The 18,614-nt window shown below is 34.8% G+C and overlaps 1 protein-coding gene across 5 annotated transcripts; it reads right to left on the bottom strand.

Annotated features, from left to right (window-relative positions):
- Positions 1–405: 405 nt before the first annotated feature.
- Positions 406–18,611, bottom strand: REV3 (recovery protein 3). 5 transcript variants are annotated; one of them, XM_022295056.2, is made up of 23 exons: positions 18,279–18,606; positions 17,845–17,927; positions 16,627–16,684; positions 16,191–16,240; positions 15,968–16,080; positions 15,800–15,842; positions 15,277–15,345; positions 14,451–14,612; positions 14,178–14,352; positions 13,967–14,058; positions 13,413–13,811; positions 11,105–12,569; positions 10,693–10,902; positions 10,137–10,474; positions 9,053–9,195; positions 8,051–8,636; positions 6,694–6,840; positions 5,493–5,768; positions 4,625–4,732; positions 3,322–3,527; positions 2,760–3,063; positions 1,646–2,260; positions 406–906 (listed from the first exon to the last, which is right to left on the bottom strand). In XM_022295056.2, exons 1-23 carry the CDS (start codon positions 18,388–18,390, stop codon positions 733–735), a joined length of 5,928 nt encoding a protein of 1,975 aa, XP_022150748.2. In that variant the 5' UTR covers positions 18,391–18,606; the 3' UTR covers positions 406–732. The 5 variants fall into 5 exon arrangements, 4 of the variants coding, with proteins under 4 accessions (XP_022150748.2, XP_087984381.1, XP_087984382.1 ...); XR_015793247.1 differs by lacking the exons at positions 406–906; positions 1,646–2,260 and having other exon boundaries at positions 2,924–3,063; positions 3,256–3,527; positions 18,279–18,611; XM_088128255.1 differs by lacking the exons at positions 15,800–15,842; positions 15,968–16,080; positions 16,191–16,240; ... (1 more) ...; positions 17,845–17,927; positions 18,279–18,606 and adding an exon at positions 15,663–15,786.
- Positions 18,612–18,614: the final 3 nt, after the last annotated feature.

Genomic DNA, 18,614 nt, shown 5'->3' with positions numbered 1-18,614 from the left:
TAGAAATAAATCATACTTCTAAGCTTTCAATTTTAACTCTAATAAATTTATATTATAGCAAATGATAATCTGAGATGACATAATAAAAAAAAAGGTAGGTTAGACAAAATAAAAACAGATAAAATAATAAATTCAATTTAAAATATATCCTGTTAGTCTCTTCCATCAAATAAAGAGATATGTTCTTTATTAAGATACACAACGCTGTACAGACTATTTGAATGATCACAAATAATCTAATAAATCTATTAAATTTAATTTTCATAACAAAAATAAATAAATAAAGCTTTCAAGAGTATTTTCTTTAATCCATGAACTAGACCTATAAAGGCATACAAGCCATCCATCTCAATCAAAAAGAAAAAACCAACCAAAAAAATTTCTAACTAATCAATACAAGACTAATGTAAGAACGAGAAAGAAGAATCTCGTGTGGATTCAATACAATTAAGACCTTTTAGAACACTCGATGTTCGAAACTTAATTCTTGATTCTACGAGAATATATACGTAAATCGAGAATATATACATATATATACGTACCCGCCAATTTTGCATTAGTGGATACAGGAAATATAACACAAGGCTATATATACATATAACTTGGTGGTTGTTGAGGGCATCAAAAATCTATATATTTTGGGGGTGGAGCCCTACAAATGTAGGTTACCTGAAGGGGCTGCTATGGGAAAATGGGGAGATCTTATGTTGTTAATCTTTGGGAAGCCAGAAATCAAAACCACTCCACTGTCCATTTTGGGTACAGATCTCTGTGTGCAGCAACAGCAACGAGACTGCGCAGTTCTTTCTGAACCTTCACCCTTTCATAGAATACTGAACAGGCAAGTGAAGTGCATTTCACACCACGTTCCACAATCCGGTCCGCTCCTCCGCAGTGTTGGCATATCTGAAAGACACAAAACGACTTCATGAAATTGTTGTTATCAAACCATACAGTAATAACTACGTTGATTGCAACTTGAAAAAAAAAAAGAGCTTATAGAATTGGTGCAATTAAACTCAACCAATATTCATATTCGGGTTTTTGGGGAAGTTCGTAAAGATGACCTTGTTATAAAGTTTCTTATAACTGCACGCTCAAGCTTCTAATTTGAGAATTTACCACCCCTAGAGTGACAAAATTGTTACAATTAAAACCAACCAATCATGGAGTTGTAGTGGTTGTACTTAATTGCAATGCTTCTGTAGCCTTAAATGCTTCTGTAGCCTTAAAGAGTAGTTGTTCAAACTAAGTTTGAGGGTGCGATTGTGATGTAACCTAGAATTCTCAAAGAATGTTTGGTATGTTTCAAAAGTGTATCAAAACACATCAAATAACCCTTTATTGATAGAAGATTTAAGCCTACCAACCAACATACTAAAACAAAATTACAAACAAGTCCCGATTACTAATCAATATTACATGTTACGAGATTGGAACAATTTCTATAGTTAACAGGTAGTTTTTGTAACTTTGCCTATAAAATAGATCAAATATGAACAATTAATCAAATTTTAGTAACGCCAGAACTAATCAAGTAAATCTAACAGCATGCTATAGGATCATCAGATTCTGTTGAAAGCAGATTAGTGAACCAAAGAATCCAAGAAATGTTATAATGGAAGAATATTACAACAGTACTTACGGCAGCAAGGTGTTGCATTTCACTCTCTAACTTCGAAGTTCTTCTGATTATAGCTGTGGTGGCTGCAGCTTCATTCTGTAAGCACTGGCTGCATAAATTAGATGAGGTCTGAACTAACTCACCACATAGTATACAGTGCTTAGATAGGTAGTAATAATCAATCCGGGTCCGTTTTGGATTCGCAGCCGATAAGGGTTGCTTAGAAAATGCTTCCCTGACCGGACGAGGCATCTCCAGAAACCACTGATTTAAATTGGCTCCAACAAGACCGAACGCTCTTTGCAGAGCAGGTATTATTTGCTTGTTGATGTAATATAGACTATTCAACCTATAGGGGGAATCAACAGCCAAAAGGTCCATTGGATCAACAACCATATCAACAAGGCGTGCTCCAGGCTCCCCATAAATTACGATATAAGGAACTCGCTCTGCATAACGTGGTTCTGCCCTCGGGTCAATTCTCATTGCTTTAGTGGCCACAATTGCCGCTGGTGGGAGTGAGGATGACCTTGTGCTGTATGTACCTAGCCGTACCTCCTTTGCAAAGACAAAATCTTGAATTGAAACCCTTCCAGAGAGAATCCGCTTCCATTGACGCTGCAAGTATGTTTTTATCTGTGCATTTAAAAACTGATTTAATCATCCAATCAGGTAGTTATGAAATTCATCATTAAATGAGCAATTAGCATAACAAGTATTTCTAAACTTCATCTAAGTTTCAGATATTTTGTTCCTCAAAAAGGTTAAATACAATTTTGGTCCTATACTTTTAGCTTGAATCTATTTTGATCCAATAAACTTTGGTCTATTTTGATTCCTATATTTTCAAAACGTCCACTTTGTCCCTATAATTATTTTCTCCATTTTATCTTCCTACTTTTAAAACGTTCATTTTGGTCTATTACTTTTAAACAGTGACCAATTTGGTTCGTATTTCCGAAATTCTAATACAAATTTTATCCAAAACCTTTTAATATAAAAGTTAAAACTATGGCAATATTTCAGTGCTCCCAAGTCTCAACAGCAGTTAAAAGCTATAAAAAGAAGCGATCAATTTATACATTATCAGACGAAATTAATTTTTGCATTGAAAGCAACAGGAGGAGAAATACACCTCTAAAATATCCTGACGTTCAAAAAAAAGCCTCAACGACTGCTCCATTGTCTTTGCAACAGCTGCACAAGTATCTCTCCGTACAGTTTCAATGCCCTTGGCATCAAAGGTGGGTTCAATTTGTTCAGGGCTCTCAAAACTGTAACCGACATAATGCTTCTTAGTGAGAAGGAAGCAAGGAGCATAAACTTTCTCCACCTTAAGTGTGACAGGATTTGGGTTCATTGCAGTGATTGCAGATGCAATCTCTTGTCCAATGCGAAAAGCTTGTTCCACCGTACGTCCCTTGAGAAGAACGAACATGCTGAACGAGAAGGGAAAGCAGGCACTTAAACCTAAAAGGTTCTAAACTAAATTCCATTTCCCACTCTAAATAAATGCCCAAGAAAAGAAGTTTACAATGTTAATTTTTGGAACTATGCTAAAAAACTAGTTTTCAAAATATGGTCGTGTTTAAGGCTTACAAGGACACATACATCATTGAGAAATTTGTTACCTTAGCACTCAAGGATACACTAGTAACCAGATCATGTCTTGCAAGGACTCATTTTTTGAGTCTTACCTGTCAGTATCCCCATAAATAACTTTAGCCTTCCATTTCTCCTGTGAATTAACAAATGAAATTGCATTTTCTAGTGTACAGCGGCCACACTGAACAATGCTATCTGCAAGTTCAGCACAAGGCATACGACCACTAAAACCAGCTGCTGTGTAGCCATATGTCACGTTTGCTATCAGCTTCAAAGCAAGCTGTCTGGCATTAAATACCTGGGAAGTTAATAGATCACTAACTCAGCAACACATCATGTTATCGTATGATCTATCCTCTAAAGAATGATCAAGAAGATACTAATGGAATACGATAATCCAAAGAAGCAAAGCATTTTATTTTACATTTTTATGCACTAAATGACCTAATGGAATGTTGAATAGATCCAGAAAACTAACAAATGCACACATGTACATATTATCCAATGAAAAAAAAGACCAAGCCTTTTCATGTGTTCTTTGTACCAGCCATTTAGCACATATTCCACATGACATTTTTGAACGCATTCTGTCTTATATTACTTTTTCTTGAAAGGATTCTCACTACGTATCAAGTACTATAGTCACTTCCAAGGCTACAAATCTTTGACGAAGTAAGGATTAAATTCTGATGTATTTTCTGCTGGATTTTTTTGGCATCTTGGTTTGTTTTCCTAAACAAATCGATTGTTCGTTATCTGAAGTCCTCATGGGTTGGACTCTTCCTAGAAAAGCTAAATTTCTTAGGAATTGTGTAGCTAGAGCTCTTATTTGGCATATTTGGTTGGAAACTAAAGGAATCATCGTACGATAACGTCTTCATTTTTTTTTTTTTAGGAATGTACAGCACACCTCTTCTTGGTGGTGTTTTAATCACAGGAAATTCTTTTGTTAGCTACAGCCACCTCTTCTCGGTAGTGTCTTGATCACAGGAAATTCCTTTTGTAGCTAAATTCGATGTATTTAGGTTATTTCAATCACAAATTTTTACAACTATTTCATATACTAGTTTAAGAAAAATGCATAAGATGTTAAATGTATATTTGTTAACCATTAACTATAACTAAATTAAAATTAAAAGCTTTTCGATCGAATTTGTTCTTCATGTACATGATTGATCAAATATTGAAAACATAAAAATGCAGGTTATACATAATAATATCAATTAATATCTATAAACTCTCTGTTCTGTTCATACACCAAAAAAAAAATAGTTTTTAATATTCAATATTATACTGGTAAAAATGAAAACATCATGTCATCAATACATTTATAAACTATTACGTGAACAGTGATTTTCCAAAAGAATAGACTATTTTATGTCTGATATAGCGTACCCTCTGAAGAATTTTCTGTGATGGAGCCAGCTTCTTCATTCCCTGTTTAACCATGATCCTAGTCGATAATATCTCCTCCAGAAGACGAGGCAATATACCATGACGGACCTGAAAATTAATAGGAAACAAAGCACTGATGTTATTGTTTTCATTCCACTATACATAGAATTTAGAGACTATTCTACCGTTGATAAAAGGCCAAAAAAAAGCCAAGAGAGTGTTTACTTATCAAAAAATGAGAATCATTCTCTTCATTCTATCACTGGTATGTAGAAAAAGTTACGAATGATTTCAACCTTGTGGATCCCTGATCAAAATAAGAAATGAGATTCCCTTCAAAAAGGTAAAGAATCTCAATCTAGTATTTATTTTTTTTAACAATATATTTTTATCTTTAACTTCTGCAATGGAATACATAGTTAATTTACAATGATTCTTGTTCCAAGCATACGTAAACAAAATCTATCGCAATACCATATTACACTTTCAAATCAGTAAATATAATATTAGAAGTTTTATTCCAATTCCACAACTATTCAAATTGATTTCCACTATGATTCTACTTATTTTCCATATAAATGGATTCCAAAAGATCGTTCAAAAGGGGAAGAAAAAACACAAAACAAAAAGATGCTTGCTAAGGTCAAAATAATTTCTATTTCTAACCTCCTTCATGTAGAAAGGAATACATTGACCCAACATCTAATAAAATTATGGTGTTAGAAAATTGTGATCATACAGAAATTTAGATCAATCAGCAAAAAAAATTTATTAGGCATATAAAATCTCCTGACATATTTCTTTGTTTTTCATATTGTCATATTCTTTATTATCCATAGTCATATAAAGCATCTTTCCAGAGATCTACCTTTGGTGGTACGTACATGACACCATTAGGAGTGAACAGCATTTGATCTTTCAGATCCTCGAGAACCTGTCGTTCTGGTGAATAAGAACTAACCCCTAGTGTATTAACCTTTGAAGGTGCCACTTTGCCCAAGCATGTACAAAAGCAAAGGTTGTAAGCAATTATCATGGATGGATAAAGAGACTGAAAATCTAATACAACAACAGGATCAGCATAAAAACCAGACTCAGGTTCCATCACAAGGGGCAGACATTCCATTGCAGGCTGAGAAGCAACCTAGCAAAAAAATATTGAGATGTTTCACTCAACCAAGTTAATTCGTCATTGAAACAAACAAGGAATTCATTATAAAATTAATAGTATCTCGACACTGACAACATGGACCCAAGAAACGTAACAGTAATAATAATAAAAAAAGGAGAAAAAAAGAGGAAACTCCCAGTGTATTTGGCCTGATTCATTAAAGAAAAAACAAATAAACAATAATATGATTCATGATGTAATGAGGATGTTAAACAAAAGGAAAAAAATAAAAAAAAACTAGATTTAAATAATTAAAAAACTGAAAAGCCATAAAGACCACAAAGGCCACAAAGCACGAAAGAACTGCTGGGTAATAACTTCGTAATCAAATAGACCTTAACATCCTTTCATGCATATTAAAGGAAAACAAGTGAGAGAGAAAGAGAGAGAGAGGGGAAAATATAAAGATCACAAACACAGTCAGATGCTAAGTATGTAAATGGGTAAATTGTGAAGCACTAAGTTTGTAAAAAGAAATACTGAGACTACAAATCAAGTATTTACATATTTCACCAATCAATTGACTCATATACAACATGTTTACGCATAACATTCAAGAAAGAAATACAACAAAAAAATTGCCAATCATTAGCATATTCAGAAAAATAACACAGCTAAATTTTATATTTAATATAACCAACGACATCTAATGCACATAAGTAAATTATCTTGGAAGAAAGGCACATGACCACCTAGTTCTTACAAATATTAATTGCAGAAAGAACAATCATATATGGTGATGAAGATGGGATGTATACTAAAAATTTATCACAAGATACACCTTGGATAAAGATTTTTCACAAAAAAGTAGCAAAAATAAAGATAAAAGAAGCCTTCGTACAATTTCCTACATTATCGAAATTATTCAGGGAAAGTGCAAGTGACCATCAATTCAGACCTGCAAATTCCCAGGGGAGACTGCCAAATAGTTTTGACTATGTGCCAATCTTAGTAACATAGATTCAACACGGTATTGTGAGCCTCGAGAGAGAACGGAGAAAAATTCAATGCCAAACACACGAGCAAGTTCTGAAGTTCTGTTTATCTGCCAGGTACACATTGTGATATAATTTTAATCGTGTGAATGAAACTATGAAAGACATCAATTCCGTAAATAAATAGATGGATGAGAGTACATGGTAGAAATACACAGGAATGAGGTTCTAATTATATACATAAGGAAAGAAGAAAAAGATAACACTAAACTATAACCAACAAAACCAAAATGTCAACACTCCTTTGTTTTAGCTATATCCTTTATAGTGTGCATCAAACCTTTTTTTCCTTTTCAAAGCCATAAAAAAAAAAAACAGGCCAAGACAACATGAAATAACTTCCAAAAAAAATAAATACAACAAATAATAATTATAAGAAATGGCTTCAATTATTTGAAATCAAGGAAAGAAGACAACTACCAAGGAAAAATCTTAGAAGCAAAAAGCCAAAGGGAGGAACTAAATGAGCAAGAAAGAGTATAATCATCCTCAAAAGTGCCTTCGATGCCCTTAAATTTTCTCCTATTACTTTCAAGCCAAAAGTACTAAAACTATTGAGAAACTGGTCTACCAACCCTCTATCATGAAAATAAGGTTAAGAATTATCCATTAACATGCTATGACAATTAAAAATAGGGATCTTGCCTCCTACCAGAAGACTTGATAAGTTCAAGAAAATGGAGCAATTAAATTCATATTTTCTTACTAACTTTCCTGTTTTCACAATATATTTTGGTTTAGTCAACCCATATTAATAAAATTACTTTAATTGATAAGAAAAAATAATTCTTACGTCCTTTCAAAGAATTGATACAAGGCTATAAATAGCCGCTACAAAGAAGAAAGAAAACTAAATTCTTGCCTATTAGGATAAGGAAATCTTACCTAATAGAAGAAGGAAACCCTAACCTAAATAGCATAGGTAATTTTAAAAATAAAAAATATAATTTGACAAGTTCAATACCAAAATCATGGCAAGATGGAGAAAGCAAAAATACATTAAAAGGAAGTGCTCTCTGAAGAACCTAGTTTCTATTACTAAATAACTTATCCGGCCAATGGGAAAAGATATTTGAGAACAGATAATGAACTCTTTCCCAGAAGGCCCCCCCTCTCTAAATGCACAAGAAAAGAAACTCAAAAAACTTGGAAGTAGTAGAAGATGAAAGTCACTTGGCCAGCCTATGCAGTAGCAACAACCTATGTACATATGTACTACATAATGCGATCATTTTATGAATAAAAATATTATCAAAATACCATATCAAGCTGATTTATTAGTTGAAGGTTCAACTTTGCTCTTTCCACCACATATTCAATGCACCGAAATCTTGCTTGTGCAGGACCACTGTTAAACCATTTTTTTAGTACTCTATGATGGATGTAAGGTACTTTTCGTCTCAAAACAGCTTCAGCAACAGCTTCAAGCGTGTAGATATTAAGCTTAACTTCACTGCGCATAAGCCTCCATACATTTAGAACAATCCTACCGCCGATATGGACTCCACTGGCATGAGTTCGACCCCATTCATCTTCAATTATCATATCTTCTACTGCAGCAGAATCAGAATTTACCAACTCAGAGACCAGGTTTTCTGGAATTTCTGGGTGAGCATTTGAATCTTCATCCATCATCTTGGCTTCATATGGTATCCTAGATATCTTATTTAGTAAACTTATGCCAAGCTGAGAGGCTCTCTCTGCCAAATATCCAAGAGAACTACCTTGAATATCCCAGCCAATCAAAACATCCGGGTCAATTAAATATATAATTTTCATAAAACTTTGAAATAAGGACATCTCTTCATAATGAACCAAAACTTTGTAGCCTATCCCATCACGATTCCTGGAAGAGAGAGAGAGGGAGAAAAACATTATTCAGGGAAAAAAACACGAATGCCAATAAAGTGGAAGACATCCAAATGAAATCATTCCTATTGCAGGAAATTAGCTGATTATCTAAGGAGATTTTATGATTACAATACACCTTTGTATATTGATAAAAGGTGGCTGAACAACAAGAAATGCACCCAGAATTTTCTCACTAACACCGAATAAAAAGAAAAAATGCCTCACAAACACAAAACCAAATGAAGAACAGTATAAGGATACAAAGGAGACTTGCATATGTGCACTGTTTTAGCAAGCAGATAGCATAATATTTGGAATAACCAAATTCACCATAAAATCAGAACTTATTAACCAACAAAGACGTAGTGGTTCAATAGTACAACCTTTTTATTGTGGTCATAAATATCATACCTCTTAGATGAATCAGTGTTAGTACATAAAATTAAAACAACTTCAACAGCAGGGCCATTATCAGTCTGAACAGCAAGAGCTATCATCTTGATGGCATCAAGTCGAGGATCAGGCCTGAGATCTCCCCTACATTCTGCTTGAACCTAACAACCAGAGCCAAGTATGAGATAATCACCGAGTATAGAAACTTTTAAGCCCAAAAGAAAACATGAAGAATTTTGTATCAAGCGTAAGTTCCTATAATCAAGAAAGATCACTAAATTTGTTTGCCAAGTCTATTCAAACGGGTGACCAAGCAAAAAGATAGCATGTCAAAATAAAGTTGCCTAGAACAAGATGGATCAGCTTTGAGCACGACAAAATAGTGACAGGAATACATAATAGCAGCAAATAAATAAATGAGGGTTAAGGATGAATAAGCCACTACTCAACCCAAAAGCTAAGCTGATGGGTTGGGTAAATTTAATTCATAAATTGGATATCTAACACTCTTCCTTATAGGGGTTCGAACACAGGACCTCCCGCTCTGATACCATGTTAAGGATGTATCAATCACCACTCAACCCGAAAGCTTAAGTTGATTGGTTGGATAAATTTAATTCATAGATTGGATATCTAAGAATGATGTAGAAAGGAAACTATACCACGACATGAAAAATAAGAAAATAATCTGTCTAATCCACTTAGCAGAAAGAAAGAAATGATGTAGAAAGGAAAATGTACCTCAACATGAAAAATAAGAAAATAATCTGGCTAATCCACTTGCTACTCATTTTAGATTTTCATTTATATAACTTGTACGAACAATAGCCAATTGGTTTCTGAGCTAAAATATTGGCTCAGAAATATCGATAATGGCTCCCACTAGACAAATGCAAGGAAAGATCAAAAAGAAGAGTGCTATCAGGACCCCCAGAATTTCCTGAACAAAATAAATTCAAACTCCATGAAAAAAGGGGATTCCAACCTAAAAATGAGCAGTGTCAAGGGGTACTTCAATATCTATTGCTACCTGTAATAAGAATATTTTCGAACTTCCAACAAACAAAAGAAAAAATTGAAAAGAAAATTATGTATTTAATACCTCGACGCTTAACAATGTCAATTGCTGCATGCCACCAACACTTGCAGGATCACAAAATCCAATTTGGCTAAGAGGAGTAGCTTTTGATGTCCCATCTGGGCCAGAAATTTGAGATACATCTAGTGACAAACTCAAACAAGCTTTTGATTTTGATGTAACTCCTTTGCTTTTAGCTGGTTTTAAATTTTCAGGAAAAGAAGTTTCATCTGCAGATGAGTTAGTAAGACCTCCATGATTAACTAAATCAAGCATATGACTAGTATGAGATGAAGAAGCAGGTTGAGGCAGAGACTTGTCCGAATCATCAACTAAAGGTTTTCCTGAGCTGATCCTGAGAGCTGTAAATAAAGTATGTAAACATTTTAAGCTGTTGGAAATGCCAACTTTCCGACAAAAAATAATAATAATAATAAAATATAAAATAAAATAAAATGTAATTTTCCAATAGATGATGAAGGATCTACTTGCATTAGACTAGTCAACCTAATCCTATATAGACATCCAAAACAAAAAACGAAAGACAATAATCTAGGCCCTATTGAGTTCTGGTAGTCACCTCTCTGTTCACTTAATAGCCACTGACAAACACTGTCTGCAGAAGGAGGTGAGTATGCAGGTGTTAAAATATACATGTAGGAGCCATCATTTCGATAGTGAATGGGAACACCCACGACAGCTTCTTTAGGAGAACGAAAACCATTGTCTTCAAAAATATCCTTTTTGTCTTTGTGTTGAAAAATTGGTAAAAGATCATCCAAAGCTCTTCCTGAAGAAATTAAGGATTATCCATTGTCAGTACAATTTCCCCAGCGACACCTCCAATTGCCAACAGAACTAATAAATAAAGTAGAAAAATCATAAAGCCTGCACTTCTACCCCAAAGGAAAATAAACCTTAATGCAAAAATTAAACTAGGAAAGTAAAGACAAGTATCAACACCAAATGCATTAAGAAAATAGAATTTTAACCTGTTCTCCCATCAACATTTTTATCATCCAAAAGAGCAAATGTCCTTGACATGATAGACGAAGTTGAAGCGTTGATAGGTCCCTTATGCATCAAATCCACATTAGGTGGCTTTTTGAGAGTAGTCATACCAATTGATAAGATTTGCTCAGCATCAAAATCAGCAACCATAGATACAGAGCTGCCAAGCCCAGACAAAACAGAATCCTCTTTTTGTTTTCTGTCATTACTATTCTGGTTAACCAAAATCAATCTTCTCTTTGTCTCTGGAGCCATTAAATCCTCATCTGCATGTTGCATGGATGGTATGCCGTCATGGGCAACAGCGTCACTCAAATCAGAATTAGCTTTCTTGCTAGCTAAGGCTCCACAACAACCAAGAGAACCAGGACCTAGGGTCTCTGGCTCAGAAAGCCATGGATCACAGCACACTTGAGAAGGACTTGTAACCGTTTCAGATCCTGGGATTTCTCCTATATTTGGTGAGCTAGCTTGCACTAAGCCATCAAAGCCATCTGCAAGCGGCAGTTTACCATACATGGAACTATCAGAACAAGAAGACTTTTTCTCATAAAATTTTACAGAACTTGCGATTTGATTAGTTAAACATGGCATTAAAAGGGAAGAATCCTGAAAACTCAATTTAGGCTCGATGGATTGCAACGCTTGAAAATCTGAGTCTCTTGACCACACTTTTGTTAGCTTGCTATCAACGGTACAATTTTTAAGTTCACCATATTCACTTCGATAGTGACGCTTCCTCCTCATCAAGTCACGTAAAGAACTTTGTGCAAGTACACTTCCTTCCCTGGAGTTATCTGTACGTGTACCTGAATTTCGTAATACAACATCCATCTGTATTCCCTCTTCTCCAGAAAAGCAACAGGCAGATCCAGAATCTTTGGTTGAATTTGCAGATATATCAGGCTTGCAAGAATTGACGCATGTTGAATCTGTATTCACTCTCTGAGCCTTGTGAAAAGGTAAAGAGCCCCGCAATGATTTTTCTTTTTTTCCTTTTTTGTAACTGCAAGAACCTGAATCAATGTCCTGCAATATCGCACGTTTGGAAGACCTTTCATTCTCAAAATTTGAATCTCCAGTGGGTGAGTTTTCAGTCGACCCACCACAGGGAGAGAACATATCATCTGCAGCACCATCAAGTTGGGGAATAGTTTCTCCAGAAAAAGGCCTGCAAAGATAATTATCATCAGGACAACATTTTCTCTTGTTAAAACCCTCAAATTCATCAAGGTCTTCAACTGAATCAAGAATGTCTTGACACTCCTTTTGAGACTCAGAACCATAATCCTGGCTAGCTCTCTCCAGCACTTGATCCATGTTTGCTGCAGGCAAAAAGGGGCCCAAAATTGTCTCACAAAGAAGTTCATCATCGGAATTAATATCTTGTGCAGCCTGAGAAGTAGCTAGCCACCTCAGGAGACCTAGTGCCTCCTCATCCACAGCCTGGTAAGATGAATGTTCCAAAAAATATTAAAACCCAAACATGACTGACATAAAAATAAAATGAAATATTTGGACTGTTTCAACTCAATATTGACTAAAACTCACAGTTACAATCACTTTTTATCTTCTCATCTTCCAACCACTAACCAAATAAAATCCAGCTCCTGAGGAACTTCACCTTACTAAATAATTTCTTCTCTTTTTTTTATGTGAGAAAATTATAACCTCATATACATTATATTTTTTTCAAATCCAAGAGAGTACCACCAACGTTTGGAAAATCCATGCCCTGGAACCTTGCCCATTGACGTTGAAAAGAACTCCCAAGGAGTACAAGGATTTTCCCATCATTAACATTTCTACAAAATATTGAAATTTATAGAACTGAAAGAACATTTTAAAGTTATGACCCATAGTTAAGTATATTATGAGCATCTAAAGAATATCAGTGAAAGCATAACATATTGACCAAGCAGAAAGTAACTATTAAATCATCAATCAACCCAAAAACTTAAGCTTATGAGTTACAATAAATTTATCTTTTATAGATACCTTAACACTCCCTCTAACTTGTGGATTTGAAAATTTGCACAAAACTTAACAAATGATAATTAATATTAAACAGGGAAGAAATGACATTACAGAAGTTCGAACACAGGACCTCTCACTTTGTATCTTGTTAAATCACCAATCAACCTAATGACTTAACCTTATGAGTTACAGTAAAATTAATCTTTTATAGATACCTTAACTGTAACATAAAAATTTTACATATCAAATGTATAATCACCAGACATTCAGGCGAAAAAGAGAGAATGCCCAACAACAACAATAATCAGTTACCTTGGGAGTAACTTGAACTTCATCAATAGACAATCTCGGAACCACATCCTCTCCTTCAATCAGCATTTTGCCATGATCTTCATATGAAGAAGGACCAAACGAGTCAGAATCAGTTCTGCCTATCTCGTTAAAATGTTTCAAAGGTTCACCATCAAGATCAGAACATCCTAGTCCAATTATATTTGCTTCATTAGCTGAAGATGTCAATGACTGCACCAACCTTTCATCCTTTTCAAGTGGAGTCAACAACGATGGACTTTTTGGTCTCTCGTATAATTCAGTCAGTTTTTTCTCATAGTCCATACCAAGTGAGAAAGTCTCCAGAACTTCTTTTGGTGATGGTTTTCCAGGATAGGGTGGCACTGGCACCTCATGCAGCCCAGTTCTCCTATACTCCTCCTAGGATACGGACAATAAGTTACTTCACTGAACAAGCATGTATACATACCAATTACATATTACACCTAAAGGTCCATCATACAGTTTCTGCATGTCAATGCACATAAATGTAACAATAAAATAGAGAAAGAATAAAGGATGAGACAATATCGAACCTCCCAAATTGATACAAGTGATTGAACCATTTTCACATCCGAATGGGATTGGGAAAAGGATGTATAAATTTTAGAACGTTGATTAAGGATATCTGCAGATCAAAATTCTTGAAAGCCTTAGACATCACAAGAAATAATGATTGATAAGGAACCCTTCTACAACCTGGTAAAAAAAATTATTTTCACGTCATAATTATGAAGCCAAATGAACCTTCTACAGCAGCATCTGCCTCGAGTTCACAAACACTTTGACGTTTACAGAAATTGATTCCATCATCATTTGAGTCATCCAATGTAGTAGGAAATTTCCACATCCAATCGGTTGGAATTTTAGAAGATATCCATACTGGCGAAGTTGATGCTGTGTCATTAGTACATGGATCTGCCTAATTAAATTTCCAAGAGAACATCCATTATATTTGCATAATGAACACACGCAATCTCATTAGACTAGATGGAAGAAAAGCAAAAATACAAAGGAGACCTGAGGATGAGAAGGCATGCAAGTTGGATTATCCATTGCATGATTCTCACTTAAGTACTGGAAAATGTGATCTAGTTTCTTCCCTGGAGCATCTGGTACTGGATGGCGGAACTTCAATTTCCATAGATGCAGAAGACCCATACCATACAAATTATAGTCAACCTAGCAGAAACAGAAGTTCAGATCCGAAAGGTCAAGAGTTACATGAATAAAGATTAAAATAACCAAAATTTCGATGTGCCTAAATGAATTGAACTGCAGCATTTACTCAAATGTTTACTAGGAAGATATTTATGATACAGACAAGTGAAAAGCAGCGTAATACGGTGATAGCTGCATTTTTTAATACAGAGTATGATGGCCCCAACTGACAGAGATACACAGATTGCAGATGAGTACCTAAAACGATCGATGTAATATAACTTTCTATGTATATATGATAAAACAAGTGCTTAGAGTAATAAAACAAACAACTGCTTGCAAAGTGGGCACTTTATTAGCCAGAAGCTAGTTCATTACCTGATACCTCAAAGTAGTTTTGAGTAAATTATAGCTATAAAACTATTACTGAGGCTTGATGAGAACAAGATGAAAAGGTAATGGTAAAATCAAGTTAACAGCTAGCTTCGACTCTAGCATATTTATCCTGGATTACCCCCCCCCCCCCCCCCCCCCCAAAAAAAAAAGAAGGAAGAAAGAAAGAAAAAGACAGACAAACAAATAACCTAGATCAGGAAGCTAGATGAAATCCACTTATCAACTAATCACAAAGTAGCTGAATGTCTATGTCATTTATGATTATTTTGGAACTCATAAAGCTACTCACGAGGAACTGCAGGACAAATGGTATATGGGATTCATAAGGCTGTAAACTCTTCTCGAAAATTGCACCATTCTGGGGAAAGAAAAGAAGTAAATACAGTCACCAAACACGGATTCTCCAAGATACCTTCAAACGAAACAAGCAAAACATCTACATTGTAGTATTGAAAAAATAGGTTATATTTATGGTGATAGGACCAAACTCAAGGTTTCAACAAAAATTATATGAGTACCAACTTTGTAATAAGTCACAACAAGTAATTCATAAATGAGAGCTTAAAAAGAAACCAAAAGTCTCTATTCTCAAACCTCTTCTCATCTATAGCATAGATCTGATATAGCTTGTAATTTATATCATATTTTCACTGCAAATTCTCCATATATACTGACCATATAATACAGTATACAAATCATCTATTTCAGAGGAACAGATGCCGTTGAAATTTCCACCATCCAGTTTAGCAGCTAAATCAACAAGAAGAAAATAAATAAGAAAGGCAGCAAAGTGAAACATCAGAAAACTGTACCAGAAGAAGATTTGCAGCGCGGGTGATATCTTGTGGATAATATCTAAATTATTGTCAAGGCATTCAATCACATGTTGCAGATCATTAATAAAATATGGGGGCAAGAAGGCATATAACAAAGACAATATAGAACATGGATGCAAACAAAACTCAGTTTCATATGGATACAAATATATCTTTATAAAAAGCTCTTCTGATGAATGGTAACCATAAAGCTTCCTTGCTCGAACAAGATTATAACCATGTACGTGCTGTCTCTTTGAACCACAATTGCCTTTCAGCTTAAGAACTCAAAGGAAGCAAAATATTGTCGTTAGTAATGAAAGGACACGTGGGATTAACACGTAAGTGAGATGAAGCATAATCTCCTGATTGTCCGAGTGAAGAATACCTTCAAGGCTTTCTCAAGTGCAAGAGATACATCATTTGCAAAAGCTTCTCCTGCACAAAATAAACATATCGTAGCACCATAAGATAACACTTAGATGCAACAAAGATTCAAGGAGGTGAAAAATCAGAAAATGTAAATATAGCATGCCGGAGAAACCATTAAGTAATCCAAAAAAAACAAAAAAACAAAAAACTGAGACCCTATGTCAAAAACAAGCCAAGTCCTAGATTAGTTTCAGAGTCCAAGAGAGAGAGAGCCGGCTATGCAACAAGTTAAATAAAGCATGACAGATTAAAATCTTATCTAGAAAGTAAAGTAAATACAGATAATATGAAATATAACAGTTACATGTTCATTAAATAGGCTCAATATATGCTTCGTAGTTAATTGATTGATAATCAAAATAAAATTATAATAATCTTCATGAGGTGCATACCTTTGCATTGCAATTGCAATGAAATCTCTGAGCACGGCACATATAGATAGGGTAAAACCTACAAGATACATCCTTTTAAAAACATAAATACATATATGTCTATAAAATTGTATATATGTCCTTCAAAATGACAGTTGAGTGCATTGGGAAAAAATGACTCAAGTCGAGTAAATGCTAAATAAATTTCATGCTGACCATGAGATATATTACAAAAAAAATTCTTGAAGCTTTACAATAACGACCCTTTTAACAAAATACAAACTTCTTGTTGATTAGTTAAAAGGAATAAAAATGTTCAAAGGATATAAACTCCCAAATAGAGCGAGAAAAACAAAAAAAAAAGTAATAGTAAGAAGAAAATGGGGAAAAAAGAACCCCAAAAAAGGGAGGTACAACCCAAATGAGCAAAAGAGATAAACGACAAAAATACCAACAAAGCTACTACCAGAAAGAGCCTCCAAGATGCAAGGAACCAAGAACAAAAACTTTAAGGATCTTGAACAACAGAAACATCAGCAAAGTCATCTTTACAATAATGACACTCATAACATCTCTTCTACCCAATAGGCTTTCATGAGCAGAAGATAAATCTCGGATCAAATACTAATGGAAAAAATACCAAGTTAGGAAGAAAGAAGGCACCATCTTTATTATAGTCTCACGATTGCTGCCATGTAAATTGCTAGTTTCAAGATTTGATCTCGTGAAATTTAAAAAAAAAGTGATTTTGGTTTCAATGGTGGACATGAGTGGGTAATTGTATTCAGTTAACTAATCTTTTTATCATAATCAATGTCGGGGTAGAGGGTCTCCTTTTTCTTACTTGTTGTTGTGAGTATGTTCTTAGTCAGTTACTTTACTGATGAAAGGAGGCTCAACAAGGCTTCCTCCCTGAAACAAACTACTTACAAATTAAGCCTTCCAATCTGACATAATTCAAAATTGATTTATAAAAACCATTCATTTTTCATTACCCAAAGTTGATGCTTTTTATAGTAAGCTTTACACACCCCACTTTTTTCGGCCTTTTTATATGGTTCTCTTTTTTAACTTTCATTCGTCTTAGTAAATTGGTTACTGATCAAGAAAAATAATGACGATAAATAGAACAATTTCATCCTAAGCAGCCTGCATTCTACGCCCTTTTACCATTTGAATAATGTACTCAAATTCCTACTCAAAACTCAGTGGAACTGTAGAAGTGCATTGAAGCCTTACCCCATGAATGTGGATGCAAGTCTTCTGACCAGCCGGAGTCGGACCATATATTCTCAATACAGGAACCTCGTTCACCTTCCCGCCTTCAAATTAAATGATACGAAATATCCATAAGAAAATCCCCAAAGCTAGGTTTGTACTCGAGACAAATAAAGGGGATGATATATATCGCAAGTAAATTCTACGATCATGTTATACACTCTCCTAAATCAACTTCAACTATTAGCACGGGTGAGACCAAACATAGAAAAACAGGGTATAGAATCTACCCCCGTTATCGCTTCTAACATAGACTTTAGATTAAAACATTAGCATAATTAATCCTAAACCTGTCATTGACTGCCAAGACTGGAACTCAAAGAAAAGCCATGGTCGATACGACAGTGATTGAACTAAGCAAGCCATGCGTGATACGAAAAAGTAGTGAAAGTTACCTTGAAAGCTACTGTAAGATATTCCGAGGCCTGGAATTGGAGGCGCGAGGTAGTAATCGATGGAGACGATCCGAACACTGAAGATACTCGATTCTGATTGCGAATCCGCCATTGTCTTGCTTCCAATTCACCGGAACAAAGACAATGATGTGTAACCATACACTAAAAGGTGGGAATGACGAAAATCCATGACTGGATGAGATTAAGAACTTGAATTTGGTGAACTTCGCTGCACCAGACCAAAAAGCAAATCGCTTCTGTTTTTCGTGTTTGATTAATTTGGCGCAAGGGAAATGGCGCGGTGGAAGAGCATTTTATATTGTGTAAATTCTGAAA

The sequence above is a fragment of the Momordica charantia genome (assembly GCF_013281855.1).
Source record: "Momordica charantia cultivar OHB3-1 chromosome 8 unlocalized genomic scaffold, Mcharantia_2.0 BLBB01000008.1, whole genome shotgun sequence".
Taxonomy (NCBI): domain Eukaryota; kingdom Viridiplantae; phylum Streptophyta; class Magnoliopsida; order Cucurbitales; family Cucurbitaceae; genus Momordica; species Momordica charantia.
Note: the sequence above shows the minus strand (reverse complement) of the source record. Positions and strands in the feature narration are given on the sequence as shown.